The sequence below is a fragment of the Ictalurus furcatus genome, chromosome 25 (assembly GCF_023375685.1).
Source record: "Ictalurus furcatus strain D&B chromosome 25, Billie_1.0, whole genome shotgun sequence".
NCBI classification, from domain to species: Eukaryota; Metazoa; Chordata; class Actinopteri; order Siluriformes; family Ictaluridae; genus Ictalurus; species Ictalurus furcatus.
In genome coordinates, this window is record NC_071279.1 from 3,720,001 (window position 1) to 3,746,550 (window position 26,550).

Genomic DNA, 26,550 nt, shown 5'->3' on the forward strand with positions numbered 1-26,550 from the left:
TAATATGTCACTCCCATAGACGTTCAACTGGGTTGAGATCTGGTCATAGCCGGGCCATAGCTCATGATTTACTTTATTTTCATCCTCATCAAACCATTCAGTTAGACATCGTGCCCTGTAGATATGGGTGGGGTCATCCTGGAAGAGACCACTCCCATCAGAATATAAATGATCCATTACATATATATCATTCATATACACACTGTACATATCTGTATATTCATCATTTACATGATAGATAGATAGATAGATAGAATGTATAGTCGTCATCTATATGATGGAAGTTGTGTAATGTAAATGCAAATGTGTATTAATCCCCATCGTGTATACGCCCAATGAACACGGAAGATTATGTAGAGTATTTGTACTGTATATGCATATTTTGCACAGCATAGTGTTTTCCCTTACATGACTAAATTAGATTTTTGTGATCATTGCATAATGTTATCATTCATTTATTCTTTCATTTATCAATCAATATAACCGTTTAATTGGTGTGAATGTGCGGTATTTTTCCTGTCTATAGGTACTGTGTATCTGTGGATGTTCTGGCCAAGTTTTAACTCTGCTATTGCCGACCCTGGAGCTCCACAGCTCACTGCTATCATTAATACTTACTTCTCTCTGGCTGCCTGTGCGCTCGCTGCCTACGCTACTTCCAGCCTAGTAGAGCACAAAGGCAAACTGGACATGGTGAGACAAACCAAAAATTCATTTTTGCTTATTAGTTTTAGTAAATGAAAACCTAAACCAAAACTATTCAATAAAATGCTGTTGACCAAGATGGAATAAAACTTCCATTCACCTGAATTGAATTCTTAATTGCCAAGCAATATTTTTCACTGTATTGTCAGGAAGCCTGAATCATATACAGTATGCATTATAATCGACCTACCTTCTCAGTTTCACAATTAGATATTTAGCTTCGATGATGTTTAGACAGAGACAGTGCTGTTCTTAGCCTTCTGCGGTCTCTAAGCAGCTCAACAACAGCGGATGGAAAACTGAAGGCACGACAAGAAAAATACTACATACATGTCACACATTTGTAAGTTACAATCTGGAAAACTACACAAAAAAAAGGTGCTGGCTGTAGTGTAATCGTACCAACTACAGAATTTGTTGGGGCTGCCTGTGGGATTCAAGGTTCGTAAAGAATATGTGCGCATCATTTTAAAGAAGAAAATGGCAGCAACATGATGGCAACGTCTTCTGCAAATGTATTTTGTGCAAAGCTTATAATTATACTGTATATGATTAGAATTATCACAGTGAAATGTAATGTACTACAAGGAATGATAAGATGGAATAACAGCACCCTTCCAATAGAAAATCTGAAGGTTAAACCGGACAGTTTTCTTTCACAACAGGTTCACATCCAGAATGCAACTCTGGCCGGTGGAGTTGCCGTGGGAACGTGTGCTGATATGAGCATTGCACCATTTGGAGCCATGTTGATCGGCGTCTTTGCCGGAATCATCTCTACTCTTGGCTTTAAATTCCTCACTGTAAGCACACCGAAATACACATAAACACCTGTAACACATTTTAAAGTCGGGCAAGGAGGAGGCAGGAACCGGCTGAACGTAAACATGCATTTTAATAATAAACCAAACTCAAACATAAAATTAAACACACAAACGGAACCCAAAATGCACGACTGTTTGTTTGTTTCTGTCTCTCTCTCTCTCTCTGGCATTCCCAGCCGCTCCTTTATCTCTCTCTCTCTCTCTCTCTCTCTCTCTCTCTCTCTCTCTCTGGCATTTCCAGGCGCTCCTTTATCTCTCTCTCTCTCTCTCTCTCTCTGGCATTTCCAGCCGCTCCTTTATCTCTCTCTCTCTCTCTCTCTCTCTCTCTCACACACCAAATCAGTGCCAGATGTGCATCCTCACAACCTGGCTTGTCCCACCTCCTAGTCACAGCACCCATACACAATTCACCCTGTCTAAACAACAGCTTAATATTTTTTGAGTGTCAACCTTGTAACCATATATTTATTGTTATTTTCTTTAGCCCATCCTTGCATCACACTTGGGAATTCAGGATACGTGTGGCGTGCATAACCTTCATGGCATGCCTGGGATTTTGGGTGGTCTGGCTGGCATTGTAGCAGCATCGCTGGACAAAAAACCAAAGTAAGCCTGGCAAAGAAACACACTCAGTGTTTAAGACACATTCCAACAGGAAATTGAACAGTTCTATGAAGAACAGGTCCAGAAATGAGCATTGCTGGAGGTAGCACATAGCCAATGTGACCGCTACTGAATTATAACCAGTTCATCATTTTGACTTTTTCTCTCAGAAAAAAGCAAAGCACAGACCACCCTCTCGCTGTGTCTACGCCCATGTGAAATGAACTGCTACCGAGTCAAATACCACCTTCACATTTCCCAATGTTCTTTCCCATTCAAATGAAAGAACTTTTTCACCAGGCTAATTTTATTCACTTGTGGAAAGAACAGTTATAGTTATAGTTATAGTTATAGATTTGCACTTGAAATCAGTTGTCTTGTTTCTTGTGTTTGAAAGTGAAATTAAAGATGACCGAGAAAAACAGACTGAAAAGCATCAACAGAAACGGGAAGGGGATCATTGTTCGATATAGACCGAATAAAACTATACACACTACATGCCGTGATCAAGGGAGGTGGAAACGGACAAACATTCTGGGACCAAAATTAGTTGGGAAATCCCACTGCACCAGTGGGATTTTCAATTCCAAATGTCACTCTGGCCATGCCAGTACACCATAATCATTTATGACCACAACACAGAACCCAAACGGCTTGCACCGAACTAAAATGTCAATGCATCAACAATAATAAGACATGTAAGGCATTTCAGGTGGTTAAACTTCCCCTGCTGCCAAGACAATGGATTACTTTAAGTTTCATTTTTGAAAACTTATCAATTTGAGTTTAATATCCAAAACTTGACATTTCAGTTGGAGTTAAAGAGAAGAAATAAGTTCACTTAACTTAATGGAGCTATCATGTTTTACAGTGAAGCATTAACACGCAACTACTCTTGCACCAGCATGAAACTAGAACCTCAGGACTCCAGCTTTAAAAAAAAAAAGAAAAGAAAAAAGAAAAAAAAAAGAAAAAATGATAACACTGCTCTAGGGCAACCCCAACAGGACAAACACTCAAATTAACCTCACTAGTAGAGGTGGCAGAAGTCAAATGAAATGAAAAGAGAGAGAATGATTGACCGGAACAGGAAACAAACACCAAAGATGGAAATTTGTAAACCAACAAATTACAGATGATTGTGTCGTGTGATGGATTGGTGCCCTGTCCAGGGTGTACCCCGCCTTGTGCCCGATGCTCCCTGGGATAGGCTCCAGGTTCCCCGTGACCCTGAAGGAAGGATAAGCGGTATAGAAGATGGATGTATGGATGGAAAATTTCAGATGGGCATACAGAATTTGCCAAAAGAGTCTGGATCATAGTGGTGGTTGTTAGGAAAAGGTCTATGGTTGTGGAACATATAAAAAAGCATTTATCTTTAATAGGTTTAATTAATGTAATTTATTGATATTGCTGCAGTTGCTCAGCAACATCTTTCCAGACAAAAGAGTACCAACCATATAGTTTTAATACTGAGAGTATTGTTCTTGATACTGCGGGAATTGTGTTTGTATATTAGCATTGCTATTAGCATCATTATGTATGTATCTCTTCATTTCCTATCTTTAGCGTTACTCCTGGTTATCAGGCTGCTGCTTTAGCTTCATCTCTTGGTTTCGCCCTCGTCGGAGGAGCCATCACAGGTGCGTCCACGCCGACTTTTACAGTTTTATCTGTCTTCATAACCACCATTAAAATATCTAAATAACTCAAGTAGCGATGGAAACATAGAACATGTCTGTAATTCAGTGTTCACACATTTTCCACTGTCATTAACACGGTACGAATCAGAGGACATGAACTTACACGGAACACTTAGAAGAGCCAAAATTATAACGTATCTAACTCCAAATCTAACTGATCAGAGAGAACGTGTTCGATGTCTACAGTCTACATCTAGTTTTGCACTGTGGCTACAAGGCTAACGTAGTTAACATGACAGAGGAGCTTATACACTCCAGTTTAGCATTGTGCTAACTACATTTCTAAATCATCACTGCTTCGGTTCAGACTTGTTTACGTAAGTGGTTTGTGATACACTGTTATCTATAAACTGTGCACTGCGACAATGCAGAACTACAAACAGTTGTCGTAATCATATTCGAATCTGAAGTCTTTGGGGTGATAATATAGTTCCAATTTGATATGTATATTTCATTTCTTTAAGAAAAACTTATAATGTTATTTTATGAAACAGTTTAAGTATATGTGGTATTAGTGTGCCAAAGAATGTGCAATGTCAAACGTGTTATAATTTTATGCCGTGCAGTTTATATTAAACTAAACTGGAGGTGATAAGTTTCCTCCAGTGTGGTATTATTTGCATATATATATATATATATATATATATATATATATATATATATATATATATATATATATATATATATATATATATGTAGTTGTGTGGAATCTTGTGTACCTGAGTAGAGCGTTGTATTGCTAAACATTCACTTGATTTTACCTGGTGCTACAGGTCTTATACTGAAGCTGCCATTTTGGGGACAGCCACCTGATCAGAACTGCTTTGATGACTCTCTTTACTGGGAGGTGAGAACATTAAATACTGACAGCTCCTTATCAATATGAATAATAAAGGTGATGGAAGTCAGTCTGTACAGGATTACGAGTTTTTTTGTGTGATTGTTGCAGCAAAAAATGCTTGATTTTGCTGTGGGGTTTTTTTTTTTTTTTTCCAAAGCTGTGATGCAACTTGCAGAGGTACAGTACCTCGTACCCCGTGTTCCCAGGATCCACTGCAACCCTGACCCTGAAATGAATGAATGAATGGAAAGAAATCAGTTTTAAAACAGAAAATCAAGAGATCCCTTTTAGTCAGGATTTTTCTATATTAATGATCAATGATCGTCACGAAGACACGATAGATTGTGGATTTTAAAATGAATGTTACATCTGTATCGCTGTCCATCTAAGCAGTAAGAACAGAATACCTCTAAGAAGAAAACACTGCAGGATTTGTGTATGCTATTATTAATTATTATTATTAATTTGATGTTGTTTTTATCTGCAGGTACCTGAGGAAGAGGAGGCCGGTGAAAGTCTTACTCACACTGATCACTCTAAAAACAAAGCAGAGGTTTAAAACTCTGACATTGTGCTCTTCAGACATAAATCCGAAATCCACAACTAACTCAGGCAACTTGAACAATATTAGTTATTTGAAGCAGCTCAAACAAACTCTTATCTCCAAAGCAACTTACTACCTAGTCTACGTGTGCAAGGAGATTTTCGAATATTTCCCCATATTACCGGAAGTCATGTGACTGGGAAACCCATTTAAACATGGATGCTCCACACCAGACTGTCTCCAATCGGTAAAAACACTGACACCAATTGGCGCTTGGTTACGTCAACTCTGGTGAACTTTCCAATTAAACAACTGAGCGTTGTTTTCATGATTGTCATGGATTGGTGCTTGTTGTCCATCAGCAAATGGCAAGAGGTGCGTTTTTGACGGATACCAACATGTCCCTCCGACATGTCTCCTAATCAGAACTCAATCACAGAACTGAGCTGTTGACAACTGACAATTTTGTTCATGCACCGTAGATCTTTTGAGATCCTGTGATTTCAGCTGGTCACTAACACAGAACCCTAATAAATAAGCAACCAATGCTCCGTATTTAACACGTACACATATCTATCCCTGCATTCTTTCACTATACACTTAATAAACACACATCATCCCCACATGGAACTGCATTTACAAACTAAATATGATTATGTGGCAAAAATTTGGTTTAAAAAAAAGGATCCTTATTAATAGGACATGTTCGTGATTACAGATTTAGATTTGTTTTTTTTTTAATCTTTAGATACTTAATCTTTTTTTTTTTACGCATATTGTGATATTAAGACCTAAGTGCCTTTCTAAAACTCTGATCGGTCTATGTGAAAACATGTCTATATGCATGCTTTACTATTAGCTTTATTTGATTTCCTTATTCTTTATTCCTGTCCATGTTTGACACAGTCAGGAGCTTTTTCTGCTCTTGTTCATGTCAGGTTCAGATCTTTTGAGTTCACGACCTTCGAAATCTGTTTTCATTTCATCAGCTATTAAACACTTACAGAGTTTGTTCACGTGATACGATGTGTCTCAAACGATCATTTATGCACCTGAATTCAAGCGTAGCACAGTGTGTTCTTACTAAAGGAAAGCAGTAGGAACGATCAAACAAAAAGCACACGTGCATATCTGTTGAAATGAAATACTATGACATCACAACAATTTGAATAATAATGATTTGAAACAGTTGTCGCTAGTGAACTCAGATGTTTGGTCCTGATTAAACATGACATATAGGTGACTGGCTTATATGATTAAACACTTTGTGCGTGTGCATATGTGCATGTGTGTGTGAGTGTGAATAGAATTTACTCAGCATAGTTAGGATGTAGGTAGCTTGGCAGAAACACAAGCTATTAGGCTATAAGGATAAAAATGTAACAATTATTTCATTAATAAATGTTTTTTTTTATACAACGTCTCTGTATTACTCCGAGTCTGATTTTGTATTCAGTGTTAAATAAAAAAAATAAATAAAGTACAATGCGAAGTGATGTGATAGGGAAATAATCGATGAGGTGCTGGTGTGATGTGTTTCGATGAGAAGCGGATTTCCTTATAACAGCACGTCGCAGAGTGTTTATAATGAACGTGATTCGGCGAGAATGTGTCTGAGGATCCACGTGCGAGAGGATTCCTAACAAATCCACAATCCAGAAACACAACTTGAAACAAGCCAAAGTCGATACACGATAATCGACATGATTAAAGCCATGATGAAAGGGCGACTCAAGAGCAGTTAAAAGGCAAAGCACGGGTCGAACATGATAAGGCTAAGGATAATACAAAAGGCTCAGAACTTGCACGAGAGAGAACTGCTGGCAAGGCTTTCGGAACGAACGTAAATATGTGGTTGAAAGCTGGCGAACAGTGATAAAGCGTGTGATAAATAAGGAAGAGTTGCTCAAATGGATGTATCAGCTGAACATGCATTTAAGAGAGAGCTGCATGGATGTGTTAGTTTGCTCTCAGTGTCTCCATGGAAAACAGTCGATTTAGACATCAGGAATGTTCGGGTTACAGCAGATCCCCACCAGCACCAGAACAGTCCAAATTACTTGCTATAACGACAGTGGAACCTACAAGGTCAAGGTAAACACCATGGAAGGTGCTAGCCCATCACATGGCTCCACACAGCAGAACTTCCCACTGTATGGCCATGTACAGCCATGTTACTGAATCTGTGGCAGGTATCTTCCCCTTTAAGTAGCTTTTTACATCACTAATAAGTGATCATCTGCCTGTTCATTTTTAAAATCACCCAAAACTTGTTTCAATCTCTTTTTTTAAAAAAAACAAAAAAAAAAACACTGCACAATAAATTGCTGTAGACTACTGAAAAAAGTCACATAAACACCTTTTTTGTTGTTGCTTGTTTTTTCCAACATACAGATATCCAGATATAATGAATATACATATTAAAGTGGATACAAACCAACCCCATCCCTCTGGTTTGGCCTTCATTTGCATATTAGAATATGTTATTTTATGATAAAACAACACCTGTTGCAACAGGTGCAACGCAGATGCAACGCAGATTTTCAGCCTCCCCTTTTAACACTCTGACCAGCCTGTGCTCTCAATTTAATTTCCCTATTAATTTCTTCAACGTTAGATCGCTCTTTGCATGCTTTGCCAAGTGATTGGTCTTTCTATTGGGTTCAAATGTTCATCGTACACCTTTCGTCATGTATAATACTGCCTCAGACCGTTAACTGAGTACTACACAAGGGATCCCAAGCTGTAGACGTACACAAGAGATCTAAAGGCTGCACACATTATAGAGAGTTTTCACAATGACAAAATACACTTTACGTTATTTAATAAACATGGTTTTGCATTTTGCAATCTCCACACAGTAGAACCAGTGCAGTTACACCATCCATCCATTTTCTGTACCGCTTATCCTACAGGGTCGCACGGAACCTGGAGCCTATCCCAGGGAGCATCAGGCACAAGGCGTGAGGCACCCTGGACAGGGTGCCAATACATCATGGGGCACAATCACATATACATTCATACACTACGGACACTTTGGACATGCCAATCAGCCTACCATGCATGTCTTTGGATTGGAGGAGGAAACCGGAGTAACCAGAGGAAACCACCACAGCATGTGGAGAACATGCAAACGCCACACACACAGGGCAGAGGCGTGAATCAACCCTGGAGGTGTGAGGCAAACCACTAAGCCAGGGGTTCCCAAACTTTTCCAGGGCACACACACAATCAATTCCTAATGTAATGTAATGTGAAGATGTAAGATGTAATTATTAATAAAAAAATAAAAATAAAAAAAAGGGGGATATAACACATTCGCCTCACACCTCCAGGGTCGGGGGTTCGATTCCCACCGTGGCCCTGTGTGTGCGTAGTTTATGTTCTCCCTGTGCTACAGGGGTTTCCTCCGGGTACTCCGGTTTTCTCCCCCAGTCCAAAGACATGCATGGTAGGCTGATTGGCATGTCCAAAGTGTCCGTATAGTATGAATGGGTGTGTGAATGTGTGCCCTGCGATGGACTGGCACCCTGTCCAGGGTGTACCCCGCCTTGTGCCCGATGCTCCCTGGGATAGGCTCCAGGTTCCCCGTGACCCTGAAAGGAGTAAGAAGATGGATTCAAATCCAGTTAAATCCAGGTTAGGCTATTGTTGCAGTACCGTAGAGGGACGGACGGGGGCAGTAATACAACAAATGTTACTTAGTGAGCAGTTAGTAGAAGAAGTACAAAACAACGTAACTTTACTAGGCTCATAAAATGGCCTCCTATTAGACATGAGGTCCACTAGGCACTCCGTAAAGTGGCATTGTTTCAGATTCAACGTAGTGCGCAAATGTAGGGAGCGGGGAGCGATTCCGGATTTAACCGCAAAGAATGATGGGAAACGGGTTGACAGTAATGGCTTCGCTCTGGCTGTTATCTTATTGAAAGTTTGAGTAAAACCTCTTGTCTAAGAAATAATATGAATTAGACAGTAGGATATTTAGATAATGAAGTAGGCGTCGTCTGAACAGTAGGAGCGTTTCTGTCACGATTTACACCGCTTCATCCAGACTGGCCTTTTCCTTTTTCACTATGGTAAGGTGTAAATATAATTAGCATTAGCCTCGTGCTAACTGGACCAAACAGACTAATCTAATGTAGTCGCTAGTCACTCCTCTGGTGGGATTATTCAGAAACGACGCGTTCAGTGTTCATGGTCTCCTCATTGTAAACGCACCCTTAGTGATAGTGTCACGGGGGGAAAGGCGATTGAAGTGGACGGTGAACTTTTCAGTTTCTCATGGCGTTTTGTTTTCCTCTTCTTTTACGCCGTTTATTCACTGACCCGCTGTCTCATGCCACGTCTTTATTGAGCTGTGTTTATTACAGCTTTCCCAGTGTTTTATTTTCCCAATGTTTTATTTTGGACACTTGGGCGTTGATTTTGTTGATAAAATGGAATCTGATGTGTTAAAGATTTGTCTTGTGAGTCTTCGTAAAACATTAGCGCCAGTGTTTTGTCTCATTTATTGCTGTAACATCATCTGAGAGATTTAAAAAAAAAAAAAAAACTACTTTTGCTAGACAGGTTTATGATCGGAAAACGGCTCCAGCATTAAAATAGCTGTATGCTGAAGCGTGAATTGCGCATGCGCAGAATCCCTGGTTGGTTTGACGACGCTGGCGAGCGCGCGCGCGTGTGTGTGTTGTGAACTAAGATGGAGGATAAAGTTTGCTAGCTAAAGTGACGTGAACATGGGTCAGTATTTTGGTAGCTTGTCACTCAAGCTGGCAGATTACTTAATTAAACTGCAGTTAAATCTAATCCTGAGCCAAAACGTGATCTAAATATTCATTTCTTCATATTTTAATTCACACTATCTGGTGTCACCCACCTGAGGATGGGTTGCCTTTTTGAGTCAGGTTCCTCTCAAGGTTCTTCCTCATGTTGTCTCAGGGGTTTTTTCCTTGCCATTTTGCTCATTAGGGATCAAAATGTGCATCCATATTTCTGTTAAGCTGTTACGTGTCAATGTTGTTAAAAGTGCTATAATTATAGAATGGAATTGGACTGAATTGAATCGATTGGATTACGTACTGACTCTTTTATAAGTCAGTATAGACTTACGGTGTCTGTCAGTTGAGTAAATGTAAGCGTTTCTGTTTAACAGTCTGCAAACGTGGATTTCAAGGAGAGAAGGAGGTCAAGCACAGACTCGAATGAGAGGAGACGACCGGGAATCAGAGGTTAGTGTTAATGAATCCGAGACACCCTGCACATTAATAGTGATTTTCTTGCTTTTTGGCACCATTTTTAAATAGGAACATCATTGTTGTATAAATAATATTAAACAAGATAAACAGGGAAAGGAATAAGACCTAGAGAACTTTGATTGGACTGGAAACTCGCGATACGTCAAGGAAAAAACAAACTGGACTCCTGTAGCCAGTTACAGCTGGATGGTTCACCAGTGTGTGTCCTAAATCTGTCCTAAACCATAAGCAGAGAATAGTCGGTTAAAACTGTGTAGAATTTCAGTTGCACCTTGATGCTCATGTAGATCTTGTCTGGAACAGCACCCCCCTACCTAAACACTCTTCTTGAGGTTTATGTTCCCTCATGCAACCTTCGATCAGGTAACGACCGATGCTTAGTAGTGCCTACTCGGCGAGGCACGAGGTCCTTTTCCAGAACCTTCAAGCTGTCTGTCCCTCAATGGTGGAATGAACTTCCAACGTCAATCCAAATGGCAGAATCTGTCATTATCTTCAAAAAAATGTCTGAAGACCTACCTCTTCGGTGAACATTTATATATTTAAAAAATAAACATTCTGCACTTACTCTGGCTCTTACACCTCGACCTGCTACTCTAGAACTCCATTATAAATCTTGTATGGTAGCACTACTGGGCGGTTGTGGCTCAGGTGGTAGAGCGGGTTGTCCACTAATCGTAGGGTTGGCGGTTCGATTCCCGGCCCACATGACTCCACATGCCGAAGTGTCCCTGGGTGAGACACTGAACTCCAAGTTGCGATGGCGACTTAGCGCCTTGCATGACCAAATATGGAAAGCAGAAAGAGACGCAATAGAAGTCATAAACGGGATGTTCATATTGACCGAGAACAGCAGGGACAGTAACACGACACAAAGCAGCCAATTTCATGTCATTAAGAGGTCACAACAGCCATCAGCATGTGTGTTACAGTTTCACAAGGTTCACAAAACCAAACAGTAGCTCTGAGACAAGAGGTTTATTGACTGAGAAGAGTTTGTCTGGTTTCTGTGTTTGATTGATTGATTGACAGTAAAAGAGGAAAAGAAGCAAAAACGCAGCCGAAGCAGATCCTCATCAGTCAGCTCATCTTCCTCTTCGTCGTCGTCTTCATCTCGCTCCTCTTCTAGCAGTGGCTCGTCCTCACGCAGCAGGAGCAGCTCCAGTAGCAGTGGTGAGTTCATATGGGACTGGGTAAACTTTGTTTTTAACTGCAGAATGCAGTAGAGCAGCTGATTTACAGAGGGTTTATCATTTTGGTGTATAATTGGACCGTTTGCACGATTTTATTATTCGTGAAACCCAAAATCACCAGATTTTACAGATAGACCGCAGGCCTCTGTGTCTCAGTCCCAGTGGGGGAGGAATTATTAGCATCATGATCTTGAAACAGCTCTAAATTAAATCATGTACTGCAGTGTTGGCATCTTTACATTTCTGTTTTGTACACGAATCATTATCATTATGGATGAGATGTATTCCTGCGAGCTGTTAGTCATAAATGTTACAAATCTAAAGAAATACATATTATACCAAATCACTTTGTGTATTTGTGAAGCTACTGATTTAAAGTCCTCATTCTCCTCAATGTAGATTTGATGGAGAGGGGGAAGTTGACATGTCCCTTTATTCTTTCTCATCAGATTCTTACCAAAAGAAAAGGAAAGTTTCAAAGAAAAGGAAAAAGGAAAAGCCTGGCAAAAAGGTATGTTTTTATAACCAGACATAGTTGTATTCTGATGTCAAATATTCGCCTGTGTGTGACTGCAACCCAATCACTTGGAAGGTCATTCACTGATTTCCTAATCTCTCTCTCTCTCTCTCTCTCTCTCTCTCTCTCTCTCTCACACACACATACACACTACAGTAATGACATTTTTAGTGTTCTTCCTCCATAGATAAATCAGTTGCATTTTTTAATAGAAGCAGAAAAAAGACAAAGCACGCAAGCGAAAGAAGGACAAGAAAATTAAAGTAGAGGAAGACGCCTCTGGTCCTGTTCAGATTTCAAAGGTAGTGGTTTTTATAACTCATAATCTACACTGGAGTTCCACAATACATTCCTGTCATGCTGATGTGTGTCTGTATTGCAGTACCTGAAGGAGAAGAAGCGGAGTGGCAAGTACAGCATGATCTCAGGGAAGAAGATCAAAATGAAGTTGAAGAAATCAAAGAAGGACAAGCAAGTGAGTCATCGACGTAGTAATGTAGTATTTTTGTAGTATTATTAAACACTGCTGTTGTACTGTGTGATGACGTGAGCCTTTTTTTACAACACAACTTTTACTAGTGTTGTGTATGCTCTGTAAATGTTCATTTTCTTTTATTTATTTATTTTTTCATCTTTTTTTTTTTCCCCCAGAGAGACAAGAACCGCGCTGAGCTGTTGGAGTTTCTGAACTCGACTTGCTAATTCAGACTTTATGCTTCAACTTTCCCCATAATTATTTTTATTTTTTTTTTATTTTTTATTAACTTTGTCTTGGCCAGTCAGCTCTCAGGGAAATGCCTGTAATTTCCTGTAATGGACAGCACTGTGGGTTCTCGTACAGCTCACCACAATTGGATAAACATCTTATTTTGTTATCTTTCTATACAGTGTTGTTTTGTTAACACCCGATGCTACTCGCATGTTATTCCTGTTATAAAGCATCACTCTCGTATGTTTGCTAATTTTGGACTTTTTAATACAGTTAAGGGTGATATTCTCTACTTTTAATCTACTTGTATTTTAGGTCACGATTATTGTAACAAGATCACACAGGTTTTTAAATTGAGGAAAAACTCAGTGACTTTTTTTTTTTGTTTTTTTTACTCCAGACAGACTGTTTGTTTTTTTTTTGTTTTTTGTTTTTTTTTTTGTTTTTTTTCAGTAGCCCAAATTTCAGAATTACAGCAAACACCATTTTCACCCAAAAATGACTTATGAGACATTAAAAGTGGACATGTAGAAAATATCAGTAGACACAATCATGATTGTACATTTACTAAAATATGATAAAACGTGCAGCGTTCACAAAATGTGTGTTATTTGTCGTGTTAAAATTAAGTGGGTAAGAATTGAGAACATGCAGACATCTGTAAAGATTGTTAGATAAATAAAAACAAATCAGTCCAAATGTGCTGCGGAGTTTATTTAAAGAACAATTTTACTTGTGTAAAAATGCAACAACAAAAAAGAGAGAGAGAGAATAAATAGGTATCTTTCTTCTGGTGTTTTTCAGAGTCAGTAGAAAGGTCTCTTTAGTGACAGCACAGACATTGCAGTTTATTTCTCTGAACACATCTGCAGTCCTCATGCCTCCCTGCAGCAGGTCTATGGCATGTTCACGCAGGTGAGCAGGAACCCTAGGCATCTTTCTTCTGGTGTTTTTCAGAGTCAGTATAAAGGTCTCTATAGTGTCCCAAGTTATTGTAACTTTGACATTAATCGCCTACCGCTTGTAAACTGTTCATGTCTTAAGGAAGGTTCCACAGGTGCATGTGCAATAATTGTTTACGCTTCATTGAACAAGCATGAAAAACATCGCTTAAACCCTTTAGGATAAAGATCTTTTGAATTTTAAAAAATTATCTTTAAAATACAATCTCCTGGAAAAGAAAAAAGGGACGTTTCTTTTTTTTGCTGAGTATGTTTATATTTTTATAAACGACACAAAATTATATTTATATTGAAATGACAATATCAAGAATTTAGGACATCCTTTTTTTTGTCCTAAGCACACCTTTAACCTAATCTTTTTTCTTTCTTTTTTTTTTTAGTATAAATGCCTATAGTTCTATTCAAGATTTCTTTTATTGTCATTTCTATGCACTTGTAAATATCTTCATTATTATAAAACCTTAAGCACAATATAATGTGACTTACTTTCACTTAAGTGTTGATGTGGCATAAATCTAGACCAGTGTTTTTGTCTAAAGTGGACAAATCAGAATTGTCTCACCGCTGTATGTGAAAATCTTTACACATCAGATCTATGTTGCTCGTATATGCTGTTTAGATTGAATGCATATAGAGTCTGGTTGTGCATTTATAAAAATAAATAAATAAAGAGATACAGGCCAGCAGCTTTGGGTAATGTTCACATCAACTATCAGAATGGGGGAAAGATGTGATCTCCGTGATTTTGACCTGACGGGCAGGTTTGGGTATTTCTATAACTGCTGATCTGGGATTTTTATGCACAAAGGTCTCTAGTGTTTACTCAGAATGGCACAATAAAGAAAAAAAGAGTGGGCAGTGAGCAGGAGCTTTGCAGACGGAAATGCCTTGTTGATGATGGAGGTCAACAGAATGGCCAGACTGGTTCGAGCTGACAGAAGGGCTGCAGTAACTCAGATAACCACTCTGTACAATTGTGGTAAGCAGAAAAGCACCTCAGAACGCACAACACGTCGAAACTTGAGGCGGATGTGCTACATCAGCAGAAGCCCACGTCAGGTTAAATTTCTGCCAGTCAAAAACAGAAATCTGAGGCTGCAGTGGGACAGACTCACCAAAAGTGGACAGTTGATGACTGGAAAAACGTAGTCTGGTCTGATGAATCTCAGTTTCTGCTGAGACACGCCGATGGTAAGATAAGAATTTGGTGCCAACAGTATGAATCCATGGACCAATAGTCCAGGCTGGTGGAGGTGATATAATGGTGTGGGGAATGTTTTCTTGCCACTCTTTGTGCCTGTTAATACCGATCAATCATTGCTTGAATTCCGCAGCCTATTTGAGTATTGTTGTATTATTGATCATGTGCATCCCTTCATGGCCACAAGTTACCATCTTGTAATGTCTACTTCCAGCACCATGTCACAAAGCAAAAGTCGTCTCATGCTAGTTTCGTGTGCTCGCTTGTCTATGTCCTTGCCCTGTGTGTATACTGCTCTACCTCGTCACAACCATTTCAATGTACATGTCCTGGCATACTATGCAAATGATCAATAAACTTGACTGTTAATGTCTGCATTATAAATGTAGTTACTACTTTAGTGTGAGGAAAGACATTTCTGTCATTGTTTCTTATATCGCAATTGATCTAAACTACTGTACTCTTATCTGCCATCAGAGGAAGGGTTTAAATGGTCATTCATTCATCAATTTTATTTATTGTTTGATAAAAAAAAAAAAAATTCCACATTTCACACACACTGAAAATGGAGTTTTAAATTCATACAGCCCACTGACAGTAAACAGACACCTGAAATGATGATTACACTAATACTGAATCAGTAACATTTGGAAAATGTTACTAATTTCAAAAACATTGCTTTAACGTACTTAACATATTGTACAACATTCTAAGTTTCTATATGGAAGTTTGTGTCTAAAAAAAATTATTATTATTATTATTAAAAAGTGGTTTATCCAGTACAGACTGCTAAATGCCATACAAACCAGCCCCTGAAAACATAATGCATTGAAATTCACAGCTTTTAAAAGATCTCGAGATTTCAACTGTTATAACTAAACTTAAACCAAACACACAGCATTTACATTTACAGTGCAGTAAATGCCAGAGAGTGTTTAGAAACTCAGAAGGAGTGTTACGGTACCATCAGTATGAAGGTACGTTGCAATCAGAGAAATATTTACATCATTAGCATTTTTATATAGAAAACTATTTATTATTATTTACTGTTGTGCTTTTGAAAATGGAAAGTGATGTGCAGAAAACCCGTTGTATGATGTTTTGGTGGTTATTATATCATGAATTTACCTTGTAGGATTGTTTTGTTTTGTTTTTTTTGTTTGTTTGTTTTTTTTTCAATCCATCGTGCAGCACTATTCATGAAGTCGTGTTTTTGGAGTCCAAACGTTGATCACACATGTCCATTAATGCCTTTGTGTCTGAAATCAGGCATGCTAATCACGCGTTGTGCCTTTTCAGCTGTGTGTCCAAGTCCTTTTTCAACATCCTGAGATATGGTACGGACTTCCTCTAATCCAGAACTGCTGGAGGTGAGAGCCACAGAGCTGCCGAACGGATTGATTCTCATTCGGGATTTGAATGTAAGCATGGACAGGCTGATGGAGCGCTTGTTATTCCACTGCCGAGCCAAGCGCTGTGCCTCCTTCTCCTCCTGAATGCGCTCCAGTGTCTCGAGAAGAACGGCACGGAAAAGACCGGAAACCTCTTGCACCTCTGGCTCGTTCTCTGTCAGGACCTGACGAAACCTACCAAGAAAAAATAATCACCTCAGGTTTAAGAGAGTTACTAAGGTCGGTCCATCCATCCATCCATCCATCTTCTATACCGCTTTATCCTTTTCAGGGTCGTGGGGAAACCTGGAGACTATCCCAGGGAGCATCGGGCACAAGGCGGGGTACACCCTGGACAGGGTGCCAATCCATCACAGGGCGCAATCACACACACACTCACACACCCATTCATACACTACGGACACTTTAGACACGCCAATCACCTACCATGCATGTCTTTGGACTGGGGGAGGAAACCGGAGTACCGGAGGAAACCCCCGCAGCACGGGGAGAACATGCAAACTCCGCACACACAGGGCCACGGTGGGAATCGAACCCCCGACCCTGGAGGTGAGTTACTAAGGTGCCCAGTAGAATATACAATGCTCCAACAATATCACTGAGTTTAAACTGCTGAATATTGGTGCTGGGACCTCAATAATTTAGTGTGGCCAGTCCAACTACATGCATGTTCTTGGGCTAATGGAAAAAAAAAATCAAATGAACAGTGTACCTGGAAGAAACCCAGCTTCATTAATAATTCATTAATGTGCTTCCTGTGTTTTCTGTCTTCACACTACATGTGCCAAGTGAGCACATGTAACAGTATGCTAGTTTGTCAGTGTATTAAGTATACTGATCTAGTCAGTAAAAAAAACCAACAGTGTATGATTTCTAGCTGTTCCAGGTGGGTGGGTGTTCGTGTAGGACGGGTTGGTACTAAAGTGTAAATTTATGCTTGTTATGTAACAGGGAAACGTGTCTTCTGAGCGCAAATCACATTTCTTTTTCCTGGTTTGACTAGATGTCACGAGTGAAGGCATTGCATCCAGTTCTTGCCATATTGGACTCCAGCACAGTTTGTTGTTTCTGCTGCTACATAGCAACTAAACCTGTTAATTAACTGATTGGATCATTTATGAGGCTTAGAAATTTAAAGGGATTTACAACCTGGATAAAACCCCTAGACTTAAACAAGAACTGTCAGATCTGTATCTGCTAACTGTATATTTCAGATCCCTTTTGTCAATGCAAATTACAAATGTCAACCTATCCAAGGCCAGGTAAACCAGGCCCAGTGACAGTTAATTGGTCTTTGTGTAACCAGAGACGCTCTCGAGCTCATTAGGGCCAGGGTTCTGTCATGTGTTCCACAAAGCCACTTTGGCTAAGTCACTTGTTCCACCCTCAAGAAGCCTAGATGTTCTTAAGAAGCTTTAAAATAACTCAGCATGGTGGGTTTTATCTCTATAATTAAATCATTCTGTGTGTGTTTACTGCATGTGCCTCCAAGGCATGGACAAATACAAAGCTCTTCCTACATCTGAGGGTGTGAGTACAAAAAACAAAACCAAAAAAAAAACACCTAAAACTGCATTTGTAAATTCTGACGCTCCGCTTCTTTGATTTGGTTTCATATTCCTTTATGCAAAGTGATGCAGCTCTCCATTTCAGAACACATCCGTATGTACTAAACTGCACATTGCTCTCATATTCATACTTAGCGGTTATGTCGTGTCTCATTTCCCAAAATAAATCCATTTTCCAGATTTAGCTTTTATAGTAATACAGCTCTAACATTCATTTTTAAATTCCCAATCTATATTCTTTTAATCGCAATGATTAAATATTAAATATGGTTGATCTTGATGGTTATGGAGCCCCAGGTGTGTGAGCACAGAAAGATTAGCACTGATCCCATAAACACTGTGGAATATAGCTGAAATGATCAGCACTGACTGCACACATTTCCGGGCAACAACCTGTTCCACAAACTCAGGAAAGAGATTAGGATAAGCATTAGATTAGAACAAGCGTCACATAAATATTCACGTTAAACAGAAAGTATGATGATGGGCAAAACACCTTGCTAGACTATTTACACATCGGTTTTAAAATCATGAAATATCTTTTACACACCAGTTGTCTGTCCTTTTTGATAATAATAATAATAATAATAATAATACATTTCTAATTAATGATAATCTATAATAATCTATTGATGATGAATTAATGTCAACTGTTGCCTTTTAAATCGACACATCAATCAGAATCATCCTAGCATTACACCCCTAATATTGAGTATTATTCACAACCTTTGTTTGTTGTCGATGTGAGTTCTATAAAGCCCAAGTGTAATTGCAATTACAATTTTTTTAAAAAAGTGAAAAATGGCTCTAATTGCCTTGGTGTTTAATTAACCATCAGGGATAAACATTTTTCCCTTTATGCCAAATTATTAGAATTTTAACAACTACTACTACTACTCCTACAATAATAATAATAATAATAATAATAATAATAATAATTTTAGGTTTAAAATATATAGGCCTATTTGTTCATCTGGTTATAACTGCCATAGTGTGTAAAAATATACATACATAAGCATACATATTACTTACATGTGGAAAACATATGAAGGTGCATTTCACTATGCCCTAAAATCACACCTGGGAATCAGACAGATGTGGCATGGTGTGTGTATGTGACCATGTCTGGGGGGGGGCATTTTCCGGGAAGTCTGAAACACTGTCTCTGTGTCGTTTCAGGCATCTGATGCTGTGAGTCTGAGATCAAAGGAAAATGTCGCTGATGTATTATTAGAACCGCGTGATAAACTGAGCTCGTGCTGGTGTGGGATTACCGGAGGATCACGGCTCCGCAGTAGGACGGATGTACTTTGCTGCACAGGTCCTCGAGCGCCAGTCTCTCTCCGTGGCTGATGTCGTAGGAGACGCGCGGCGCGCTCACCAGCCAGCTGTAGTCCACGCCGGTGCGTAGCCGCCGGTACTCGTTATCGCGCTCGCGCTGCAGCCGCTCCGCCTCCTTCATCTGCCAGCTGAGCTCGAGCATCAGTGTGTCCGTCACCGCCTCAGCCGGCTCGCGCCGCGCGCTCCGGTACACAGGCTCGCTCCAGCCGAACCACGACATGGCCCCACGTGCGCACGTGCTCCTTCCTCGAAAATAAAGTCACGTGGAAAAGAATACGTATCAGTTTTCAGATACTTTTTGCAAATCTATTGCTTGTCATGTTATTTCTGTGATTTCGTCACATTATTCACGTTCATGATTTCATTTCCACGTGGTTTCATTTCTCAAAGGAAATTCTCTCACCGAATTCCTTTTCACGTGAGCCCATATTATTCACATGATGTCACGTGTGTTTACATGAACTCACGTGCAATTTCAGGGCATGCCATGTTGAAATGTGCCTTCTTCACTTGTTTTTCCACTTATGATCACGTGGTTAGAAATGTATGCGATTTAATGCAGGGGTTCCCAAACTTTCCCAGGGCAAGGCCCCCCAAATGGCATTAACATTTGACCGAGGCCCCCCTTTTGCAAGATGTCTTTAAAACACATTAAAAATACACACTTCTGAATATATCCCTTACATCTTTACATTATATTAGGAATTGAGTGTGTGTGTGTGTGTGTGTGTGTGTGTGTGTGTGAGAGAGAGAGAGAGAGAGAGAGAGAGAGAGAGAGAGAGAATCATGTATTTATTTATTTTTCACACCAAATTGTTGACGCCCGCCGGGCGCCCCCTGGTGGCCGCGGCCCCCACTTTGAAAACCACTGATTTAATGCATGAAGGAGATTACAATTGTCATGTTTAGTGATTTTTTTTTTATTATTTTTTTTATTACCAGACCAACTCTGTTGACAGAAACATTTGATGTTACGGTTGTGTTTAGATTACCATCAGATTCAAAAACGTGTATTTATTTATATATTTTTTTTTTTTACAAAATGTGTACCGACAATGGGTACTTTACAGATAATGGGTTACATGCGATGGGGCATTTAACTATAAATCTGTAGACAAGACTATTATAATGTTCTGGATTTGGTTATTTATTCCATCTGAAATTGGTCACTAGTATAAAACCTACCATATCTCACAGAAAAATATGAGGGCGAAAAAAAAACCTAGCCAAAAATGAAAAATCTGATTTTGACGCTAGTAATATACCGTGAAAATCTCTACTTTCAGAAAATATAATCTCATTTTAACAAAATGACGTCGAAATGATTCCATTTTAACAAACACAGCTTAGACTATGTCTAAATCCTTGTTGGTAAGTGTGCTTTACTCGTGCAGTGCATGTCATGATTTGATCAAGTCGTTGGAAAGTCATGTGCCATTGCACAATGCACATAAACCTAATGAATTCAGATTGTAATCAGATGCCGGCTGTCAAAATGTCTGTGATACTCGTGCATCATCATCATCATCATCAAAACAGAGTAGAGCACTTGCACACTTTGTACGTATGACAGAGGAGAACGTTTTTAAAATGTCTAAATGACCTAATAAAAAGGGAGTAATGTAAATAAATTTAGTCAACAGAAAGAACTGACTGAATGAATCAACAATTATTTCCCCAATAATGTGAGCATGAACAGAGAACAGAGATCAGTCGAGTGAACAGACGATGATGAGGCGTGTTTAAGTGCTTGATGTGGATGAGACTGATGATGGACGTGATTAGTCATTTTTCACTTTTAACTCAATCCATACTCCTTGAAAATCTGCCAGGGACGGTGCTGTGTGTAACATATTCAAAATATTATATATGTGTTATATACAGTATTGCGTGTGTGTGTGTGTGTGTGTGTGTGTGTGATTTCAAAGTAGATGGATCAGTGATCATAGCAACATGTTTAATTTCAAGGCACAAGGAGCAAAAGCAAGGCGGGAATGTAAAATGATCCCAAAAGAGATGTCTGTAGCTGAAACCCTCACAGGTACAAGAGGACATGATCATGTGTGTGCAGAATAAATATCAACCGTCAAGCTTGGGACACAAACAAGATATTTACCATGTTACAGCTATATGCAGGATTCTCTATGGGGGTTTCTCTCTCTCTCATACATACATACATACATACATACATACATACATATATACATATATATATGAGACAGAGAGAGAGAGAGAGAGAGAGAGAGAGAGTAGTGTTAAATGCTGTTTGATGTTTTGCTGTTGAAAACAAACACAAAGCTTCTGTCATGTTCTGGAAATGACCATGTTGGTTTGGATGATTATCATAGTTGGATTTAATATGACAGCTACTCTATTGTGTCACTGTGTAACTTTTTTGCACCTGTATTGCATCAGATCTGAGCGATTTGTAAGTCATTAAAGTTTGATCATTAAATGAACACACTGCAGATACTGTAGCAGCTGAAATAATTACAAGCAATTACAAACAAATAATCCACAGTTGTTGGTACGTACCTTAAACTCTTTCAGAATGAATACTCCACCTCCAAATCTTCCCCAGACTTCAGGTTACAATTTTCAAGATGTGTGCAATTTGGTTTGCTTATTGCTTTCCAGTGGCTGTCCTTGTATTCTCTCTCTCTCTGTCTCTCTCTCTCTCTCAGTACCATCCACCCACTTTTCTGCCTGTTTCTGTTTTACTTTCTTGCTATCTCTCTTGTTCTCTTTAGTTCATCTCTCTCTCTCTCTCGTCCCTGGAGCGCTGATCCAGCACAGGCTGCTTTAAAGTGAACGGCTTAATTCACATTCTCCCTTCCTCCCTCCCTCACTGAAGTAGCTCCTCACTCACAGTTGCTATAGTGATGTTCTGTAAGCCTTACAAAGACAAGAGGCTGACGCAGAGAGAGAGCGAGAGCGAGAGACAGAGAGAGTGAGACAGAGAGGTCACACAGGCCGTAAATAGAATACTTGCATGTGTGTGGGCTAGGATGGCAACGTTCTGCAACATTAAGCCTATTAAAAGTCATTGTTTAACATTTTTGCTCACTATGTTTGGGGGAGTGCGACAGGTATTACGAATGGTACGATGAGTCATTTACAGTGATTTTTAATTTTTTTTTAAAAGTGATTTCAAACTAATAACTCAATGTTTTCTAGAAATTCAAAGGTGGATATTTTGTTTTTATGAAAGCTTTCCTGTGCTTCAGCAATAATTGATACGGATTTTGCTGTACGTAATGAAAGATTTGCTTACCCTTTGGTATTTGAACACCCACTCTTACAAGAGAACAACAGCTGAGCCAAAAATATGTTTGTTTTTTTCTGCACCGGGTCTATGAGTTTAATTTAGGGAAGTCTGTTTTACTTAAAACAGACTTCTAAATAGACTGTGAATGCACTAAATGTTATTCAATGATCCAGTGTGGAGATTTCGTAAATATGTAAGCCCTCGTGCCTTTCAGAAATAATTAACTTGGGTTTTATTGTGCAAATAAGATTCACTTCCTCGGAATTTGCCACCTGCATGCCCGCTGTTAGAGTAAATGAACACCTGAGCCAAAAATACAGATGTTTCTTTGCACTGGCGCGATGAGGCTATTTCACTCATAACAGACTTCTAAATGGATGCTGAAGGCATCGACTGGTAGACACTTTACTCTTCAGATTCTATTCAGTGTTTTTACCTATAAATATATCTCATAAGTTTTAGCAGAAATCATATTACCATTGCTTTTACATTAATAATACATCATATGCTGCAGCAGGGAATCTAACTTCACAGGGCTCTGCTGGTCATATTCTGCTTATGTTAATGCAGATTATAGCAAGATAATGGAGTTAGAAAAAAAAAAAAAAAAGAAAAAAACCACCACCACAAGCTTATTATCCACAAGATACAGGGAGATATTTATTTATTTAATGTATTGAACTGTAACGGTTAGATTGAACAAGTGGCAACATGGGGACTTTTCGCTGTGCAGAACACACTTCTCTTTTACATTGAAGTGCACTGCTAATGATGTTATCATGTGTTTAGAAAAACTACAGCAGCTTGAAGGCTGACAGATGGATAAGAGATGAATGAAGCTTTAAAGCCAAACATATGTCTCAGCTAATCAGGATTACACACACACACACAAAGCACAAGTGAAGTCAGCCCCTCTTCTCAGTACCGCTCGCTAAGTCAGGTCAACTCTAGGATACACATTAAATTACTTCAACATTAAATTCCCAACTCCAGGGCTGCTGGTTCAATCCTAAGCTTGGGTTAATGTCCGTGCATCACGTCACACATCGATTACCAACTCCAAATTGCCCATAGCTGGGACTGAGTGTGTGAATGTGTGTTTTCATGGTGCCTTGCACTGGACTAGGGTCCCATAAAGTGTGTATTCCCATCTCACACCCACTGTTCTCATAATAGGCTCTGGATTCACCACAACTCCGGCTAGAATAAAGTGTTTTATTCTGAAAAGATAAATCCATTCATTTAGTTACACCAGTTGGCTTTATAGAAGCATCATTGCATAATAAGTCATTTTTGTACTTTCTTCATTCTCAGCAATTACACCTTCTATAGCTAATGACTAACTGCTTCATTTGTTAAACTTCAACAGGTTGTTAATTCAGTCTTTGGCATTACTGTTATGTAATTAAAGTAACTTCATGCCATATGTCCAACTGTTACATTTAGAAATCTGGAAGTCAGAAATTTATGGCCTTGAACTCCCAATGTGTATCTGTGTTTAATTGATGTGTGAAATGGCTGCATTAGGTGTGTAGGAGAAAATACAGCATGTGACTTAAAAAATAAATAAATAAAAATAATAAAGCAGTTTTGGAACAGTTTGCTGAAAAATGAAGAGGTGCATCATTGTTACCCTCACCTGAAATGTACCTGATCAACCAGGACATGTCTGGTGTCTGAGAATTGCTTGTTCTGTTTTTCATTGGAGTAATGAGTGAAAACTAAAGAAGGTAAAGTAAAGAAACAAATTTGTACAGGTTTCTTAAATAGAACATAAAACACAGTATCCATTCTAATAACATTTCTTGTTAGTAGGTTTTGGGGTTTTTTTGGCAAGTGTTTATCACACGTTTATCAGTTGTTACGGCCCAGTCTAGGTTAGGCCGCACAGAGTAACCAGCTCGGGATTCAGTGGAATTTGACCTTTAAATAAGGGAAGCCAAGGAATTGTGTTAAAAAGTTGTGGAATATTGTAACAATTATATACATACAGCTATACAAAGACCCAAACCAGCCATACCTTCAGGGTGGGCCAAGGCCAAAATAATAAACAGAAGGATTCTTGGTTTGGTAGCTCGTTTACCTGAAAGGAAAATAAAAGGAAAACAAGTATCCTTCGCCAACTCCTTAAGCCAAATACAGAGACAAAAGAACCCCTCTCCCAAAAGAATTGGCAGCCACACCCCTACTGTCGGTGAACTGAGCACAAAATACATGCAGTGTTGAAGAGAATACACAAACGGATACAGGGACAACCAAACTCACAGTCAGAACCAGGCAAGCATCGAAACCAGAACAGCAGTAAGAATATAGAATACTGCCAAACTCACATGCCAAACTCACATGCCAAACTCACATGCCAAACTCACATGCCAAACTCACATGCCAAACTCACATGCCAAACTCACATGCCAAACTCACATGCCAAACTCACATGCCAAACTCACATGCCAAACTCACATGCCAAACTCACATGCCAAACTCACATGCCAAACTCGCCACCTCCAACATCCCGCACCATTCTCACTCCTCTTCCTCTTTATATATGGTCGTCAATCAGTGATGTCATCCTGGGAGGCAGAAGCAAGGCAGGCTAGGGAAGGCTGGAAACTCTGGGAGGGAGTTCGGACCTGCACACAAAATATGGCACAGCACACAGAAGAAAAAAAAAATCTTCCCATCCCAAAGATTAGCGGGTTGTAACACTCAGTCTTTCAATAAAGTTGTGTGTAAATGTTTGTGTAAGCCAAAAACCTCCACCAGATTTACAAAAGCAAACTGTGTGCACGGCACAGCTGGACTGCATTTATCGACACCCACAACACTCCATAAAAGCTTATAGAGCGCTGAAAACACAAAATGACGACTAAACATCAAAAAAAAGAACTTGTCAGAAACAGAAATGGATGTTATTCTGAGTCAAGTTTATGACAGTAAAAAAAAATATATTATTTAGCAGTGTAACAATTAATTTAAGTGAGGTGAAAAGAGAATATTTTGACAAGAAAAAAAGAAATATCTATATAAACCCAGCAAAAAAAAAAAAGAAACGTCCCTTTTTCAGGAGACTGTATTTTAAAGATAATTTTGTAAAATCCAAATTAGCTTTACAGATCTTTATTGGAAAAGGTTTAAGCGGTGTTTTTCATGCTTGTTCAATGAAGCACAAACAATTATTGCACATGCAGCTGTGGAACTGTCCTTAAGACACCAACAGTTTACAGGCGCTAGGCGATTAATGTCAAAGTTACAATAACTTAGCACACTAAAGAGGCCTTTCTACTGACTGAAAAACACCAGAAGAAAGATGTCTAGGGTTCCTGCTCACCTGCGTGAACATGCCATAGACCTGCTGTAGGGAGGCATGAGGACTGCAGATGTGTCCAGAGAAATAAACTGCAATGTCTGTAACGTAAGACGCCTGAGACGGCGCTACAGGGAGACAGGAAGGACAGCCGATCGTCCTCGCAGTGGAAAATTACATGTAACCGTTGATCCTCCAGACGTGATCGAGAACTTGCTTGGTGGAAGAGTGGAGGAACATCTCAGAGCAAGAACTGACCAATCTGGTGCAGTCCATGAGGATGAGATGCACTGTAGTACTTAAAGCAGCTGGAGGACACCACATACTGACGGTCACTTTTAATACCGGACCGATGTTAGAAAACATGTATTTCACATAACGCTCTGTGAGCGCATCAGTTTTAATACTGAGACATGTCCGAAAGCAACGATCCTCAAGGCTGTAGCATTCAAATGATTATATAATGAAATAAAGTGTCAGAACAAATAAGAACCCATCTATCAAACAGCAGTGTTGATCACTTTAAGCAGCTGAGAAGCTAACGAACGCACACGCCGACTAAACTAAGATGGTGTGTTTAAGATCGCGCTTCCCGCT

At 39.3% G+C, this 26,550-nt stretch overlaps 3 protein-coding genes across 4 annotated transcripts in view; 2 read left to right on the forward strand and 1 right to left on the reverse strand.

Annotated features, from left to right (window-relative positions):
• rhag (Rh associated glycoprotein) overlaps positions 1-6,641 on the forward strand; it is a 15,750-nt gene extending 9,109 nt beyond the window's left edge. Inside the window, exons 5-10 of the mRNA XM_053613794.1 lie at positions 527-693; positions 1,371-1,508; positions 2,014-2,135; positions 3,702-3,775; positions 4,609-4,682; positions 5,164-6,641. Coding sequence (XP_053469769.1) covers positions 527-693; positions 1,371-1,508; positions 2,014-2,135; positions 3,702-3,775; positions 4,609-4,682; positions 5,164-5,235 — 647 coding nt within the window. The 3' untranslated portion in view covers positions 5,236-6,641. The remainder of the gene's footprint in view (positions 1-526; positions 694-1,370; positions 1,509-2,013; positions 2,136-3,701; positions 3,776-4,608; positions 4,683-5,163) is intronic.
• A 2,320-nt stretch (positions 6,642-8,961) lies between these two features.
• si:ch211-22i13.2 (uncharacterized protein LOC553945 homolog) lies at positions 8,962-15,579 on the forward strand. Of its 2 annotated transcripts, none has more exons than XM_053613797.1 (7): positions 8,962-9,299; positions 10,376-10,451; positions 11,511-11,651; positions 12,121-12,182; positions 12,404-12,490; positions 12,571-12,663; positions 12,840-15,579. In XM_053613797.1, exons 1-7 carry the CDS (start codon positions 9,297-9,299, stop codon positions 12,888-12,890), a joined length of 513 nt encoding a protein of 170 aa, XP_053469772.1. In that variant the 5' UTR covers positions 8,962-9,296; the 3' UTR covers positions 12,891-15,579. The 2 variants fall into 2 exon arrangements, with proteins under 2 accessions (XP_053469772.1, XP_053469771.1); XM_053613796.1 differs by having other exon boundaries at positions 8,998-9,299; positions 12,401-12,490.
• Positions 15,580-16,025: 446 nt separating this feature from the next.
• rd3 (retinal degeneration 3, GUCY2D regulator) lies at positions 16,026-20,576 on the reverse strand. The gene is made up of 2 exons (XM_053613795.1): positions 19,315-20,576; positions 16,026-16,646 (listed from the first exon to the last, which is right to left on the reverse strand). Exons 1-2 carry the CDS (start codon positions 19,599-19,601, stop codon positions 16,292-16,294), a joined length of 642 nt encoding a protein of 213 aa, XP_053469770.1. The 5' UTR covers positions 19,602-20,576; the 3' UTR covers positions 16,026-16,291.
• Positions 20,577-26,550: the final 5,974 nt, after the last annotated feature.

What these genes read in the sequence shown, in the direction of transcription:
- rd3 (XM_053613795.1), bottom strand. Translation starts at nt 19,601, where the DNA reads ATGTCGTGGTTCGGCTGGAGCGAGCCTGTGTACCGGAGCGCGCGGCGC. An exon ending in TGCGGAGCCGTGATCCTCCG is followed by an intron (nt 16,647 to 19,314) that starts GTAATCCCACAC and finishes TTTTCTTGGTAG; the next exon opens with GTTTCGTCAGGTCCTGACAG.
- si:ch211-22i13.2 (XM_053613796.1), top strand. An exon ending in GTCCTGTTCAGATTTCAAAG is followed by an intron (nt 12,491 to 12,570) that starts GTAGTGGTTTTT and finishes TCTGTATTGCAG; the next exon opens with TACCTGAAGGAGAAGAAGCG. An exon ending in AATCAAAGAAGGACAAGCAA is followed by an intron (nt 12,664 to 12,839) that starts GTGAGTCATCGA and finishes TTTTTCCCCCAG; the next exon opens with AGAGACAAGAACCGCGCTGA.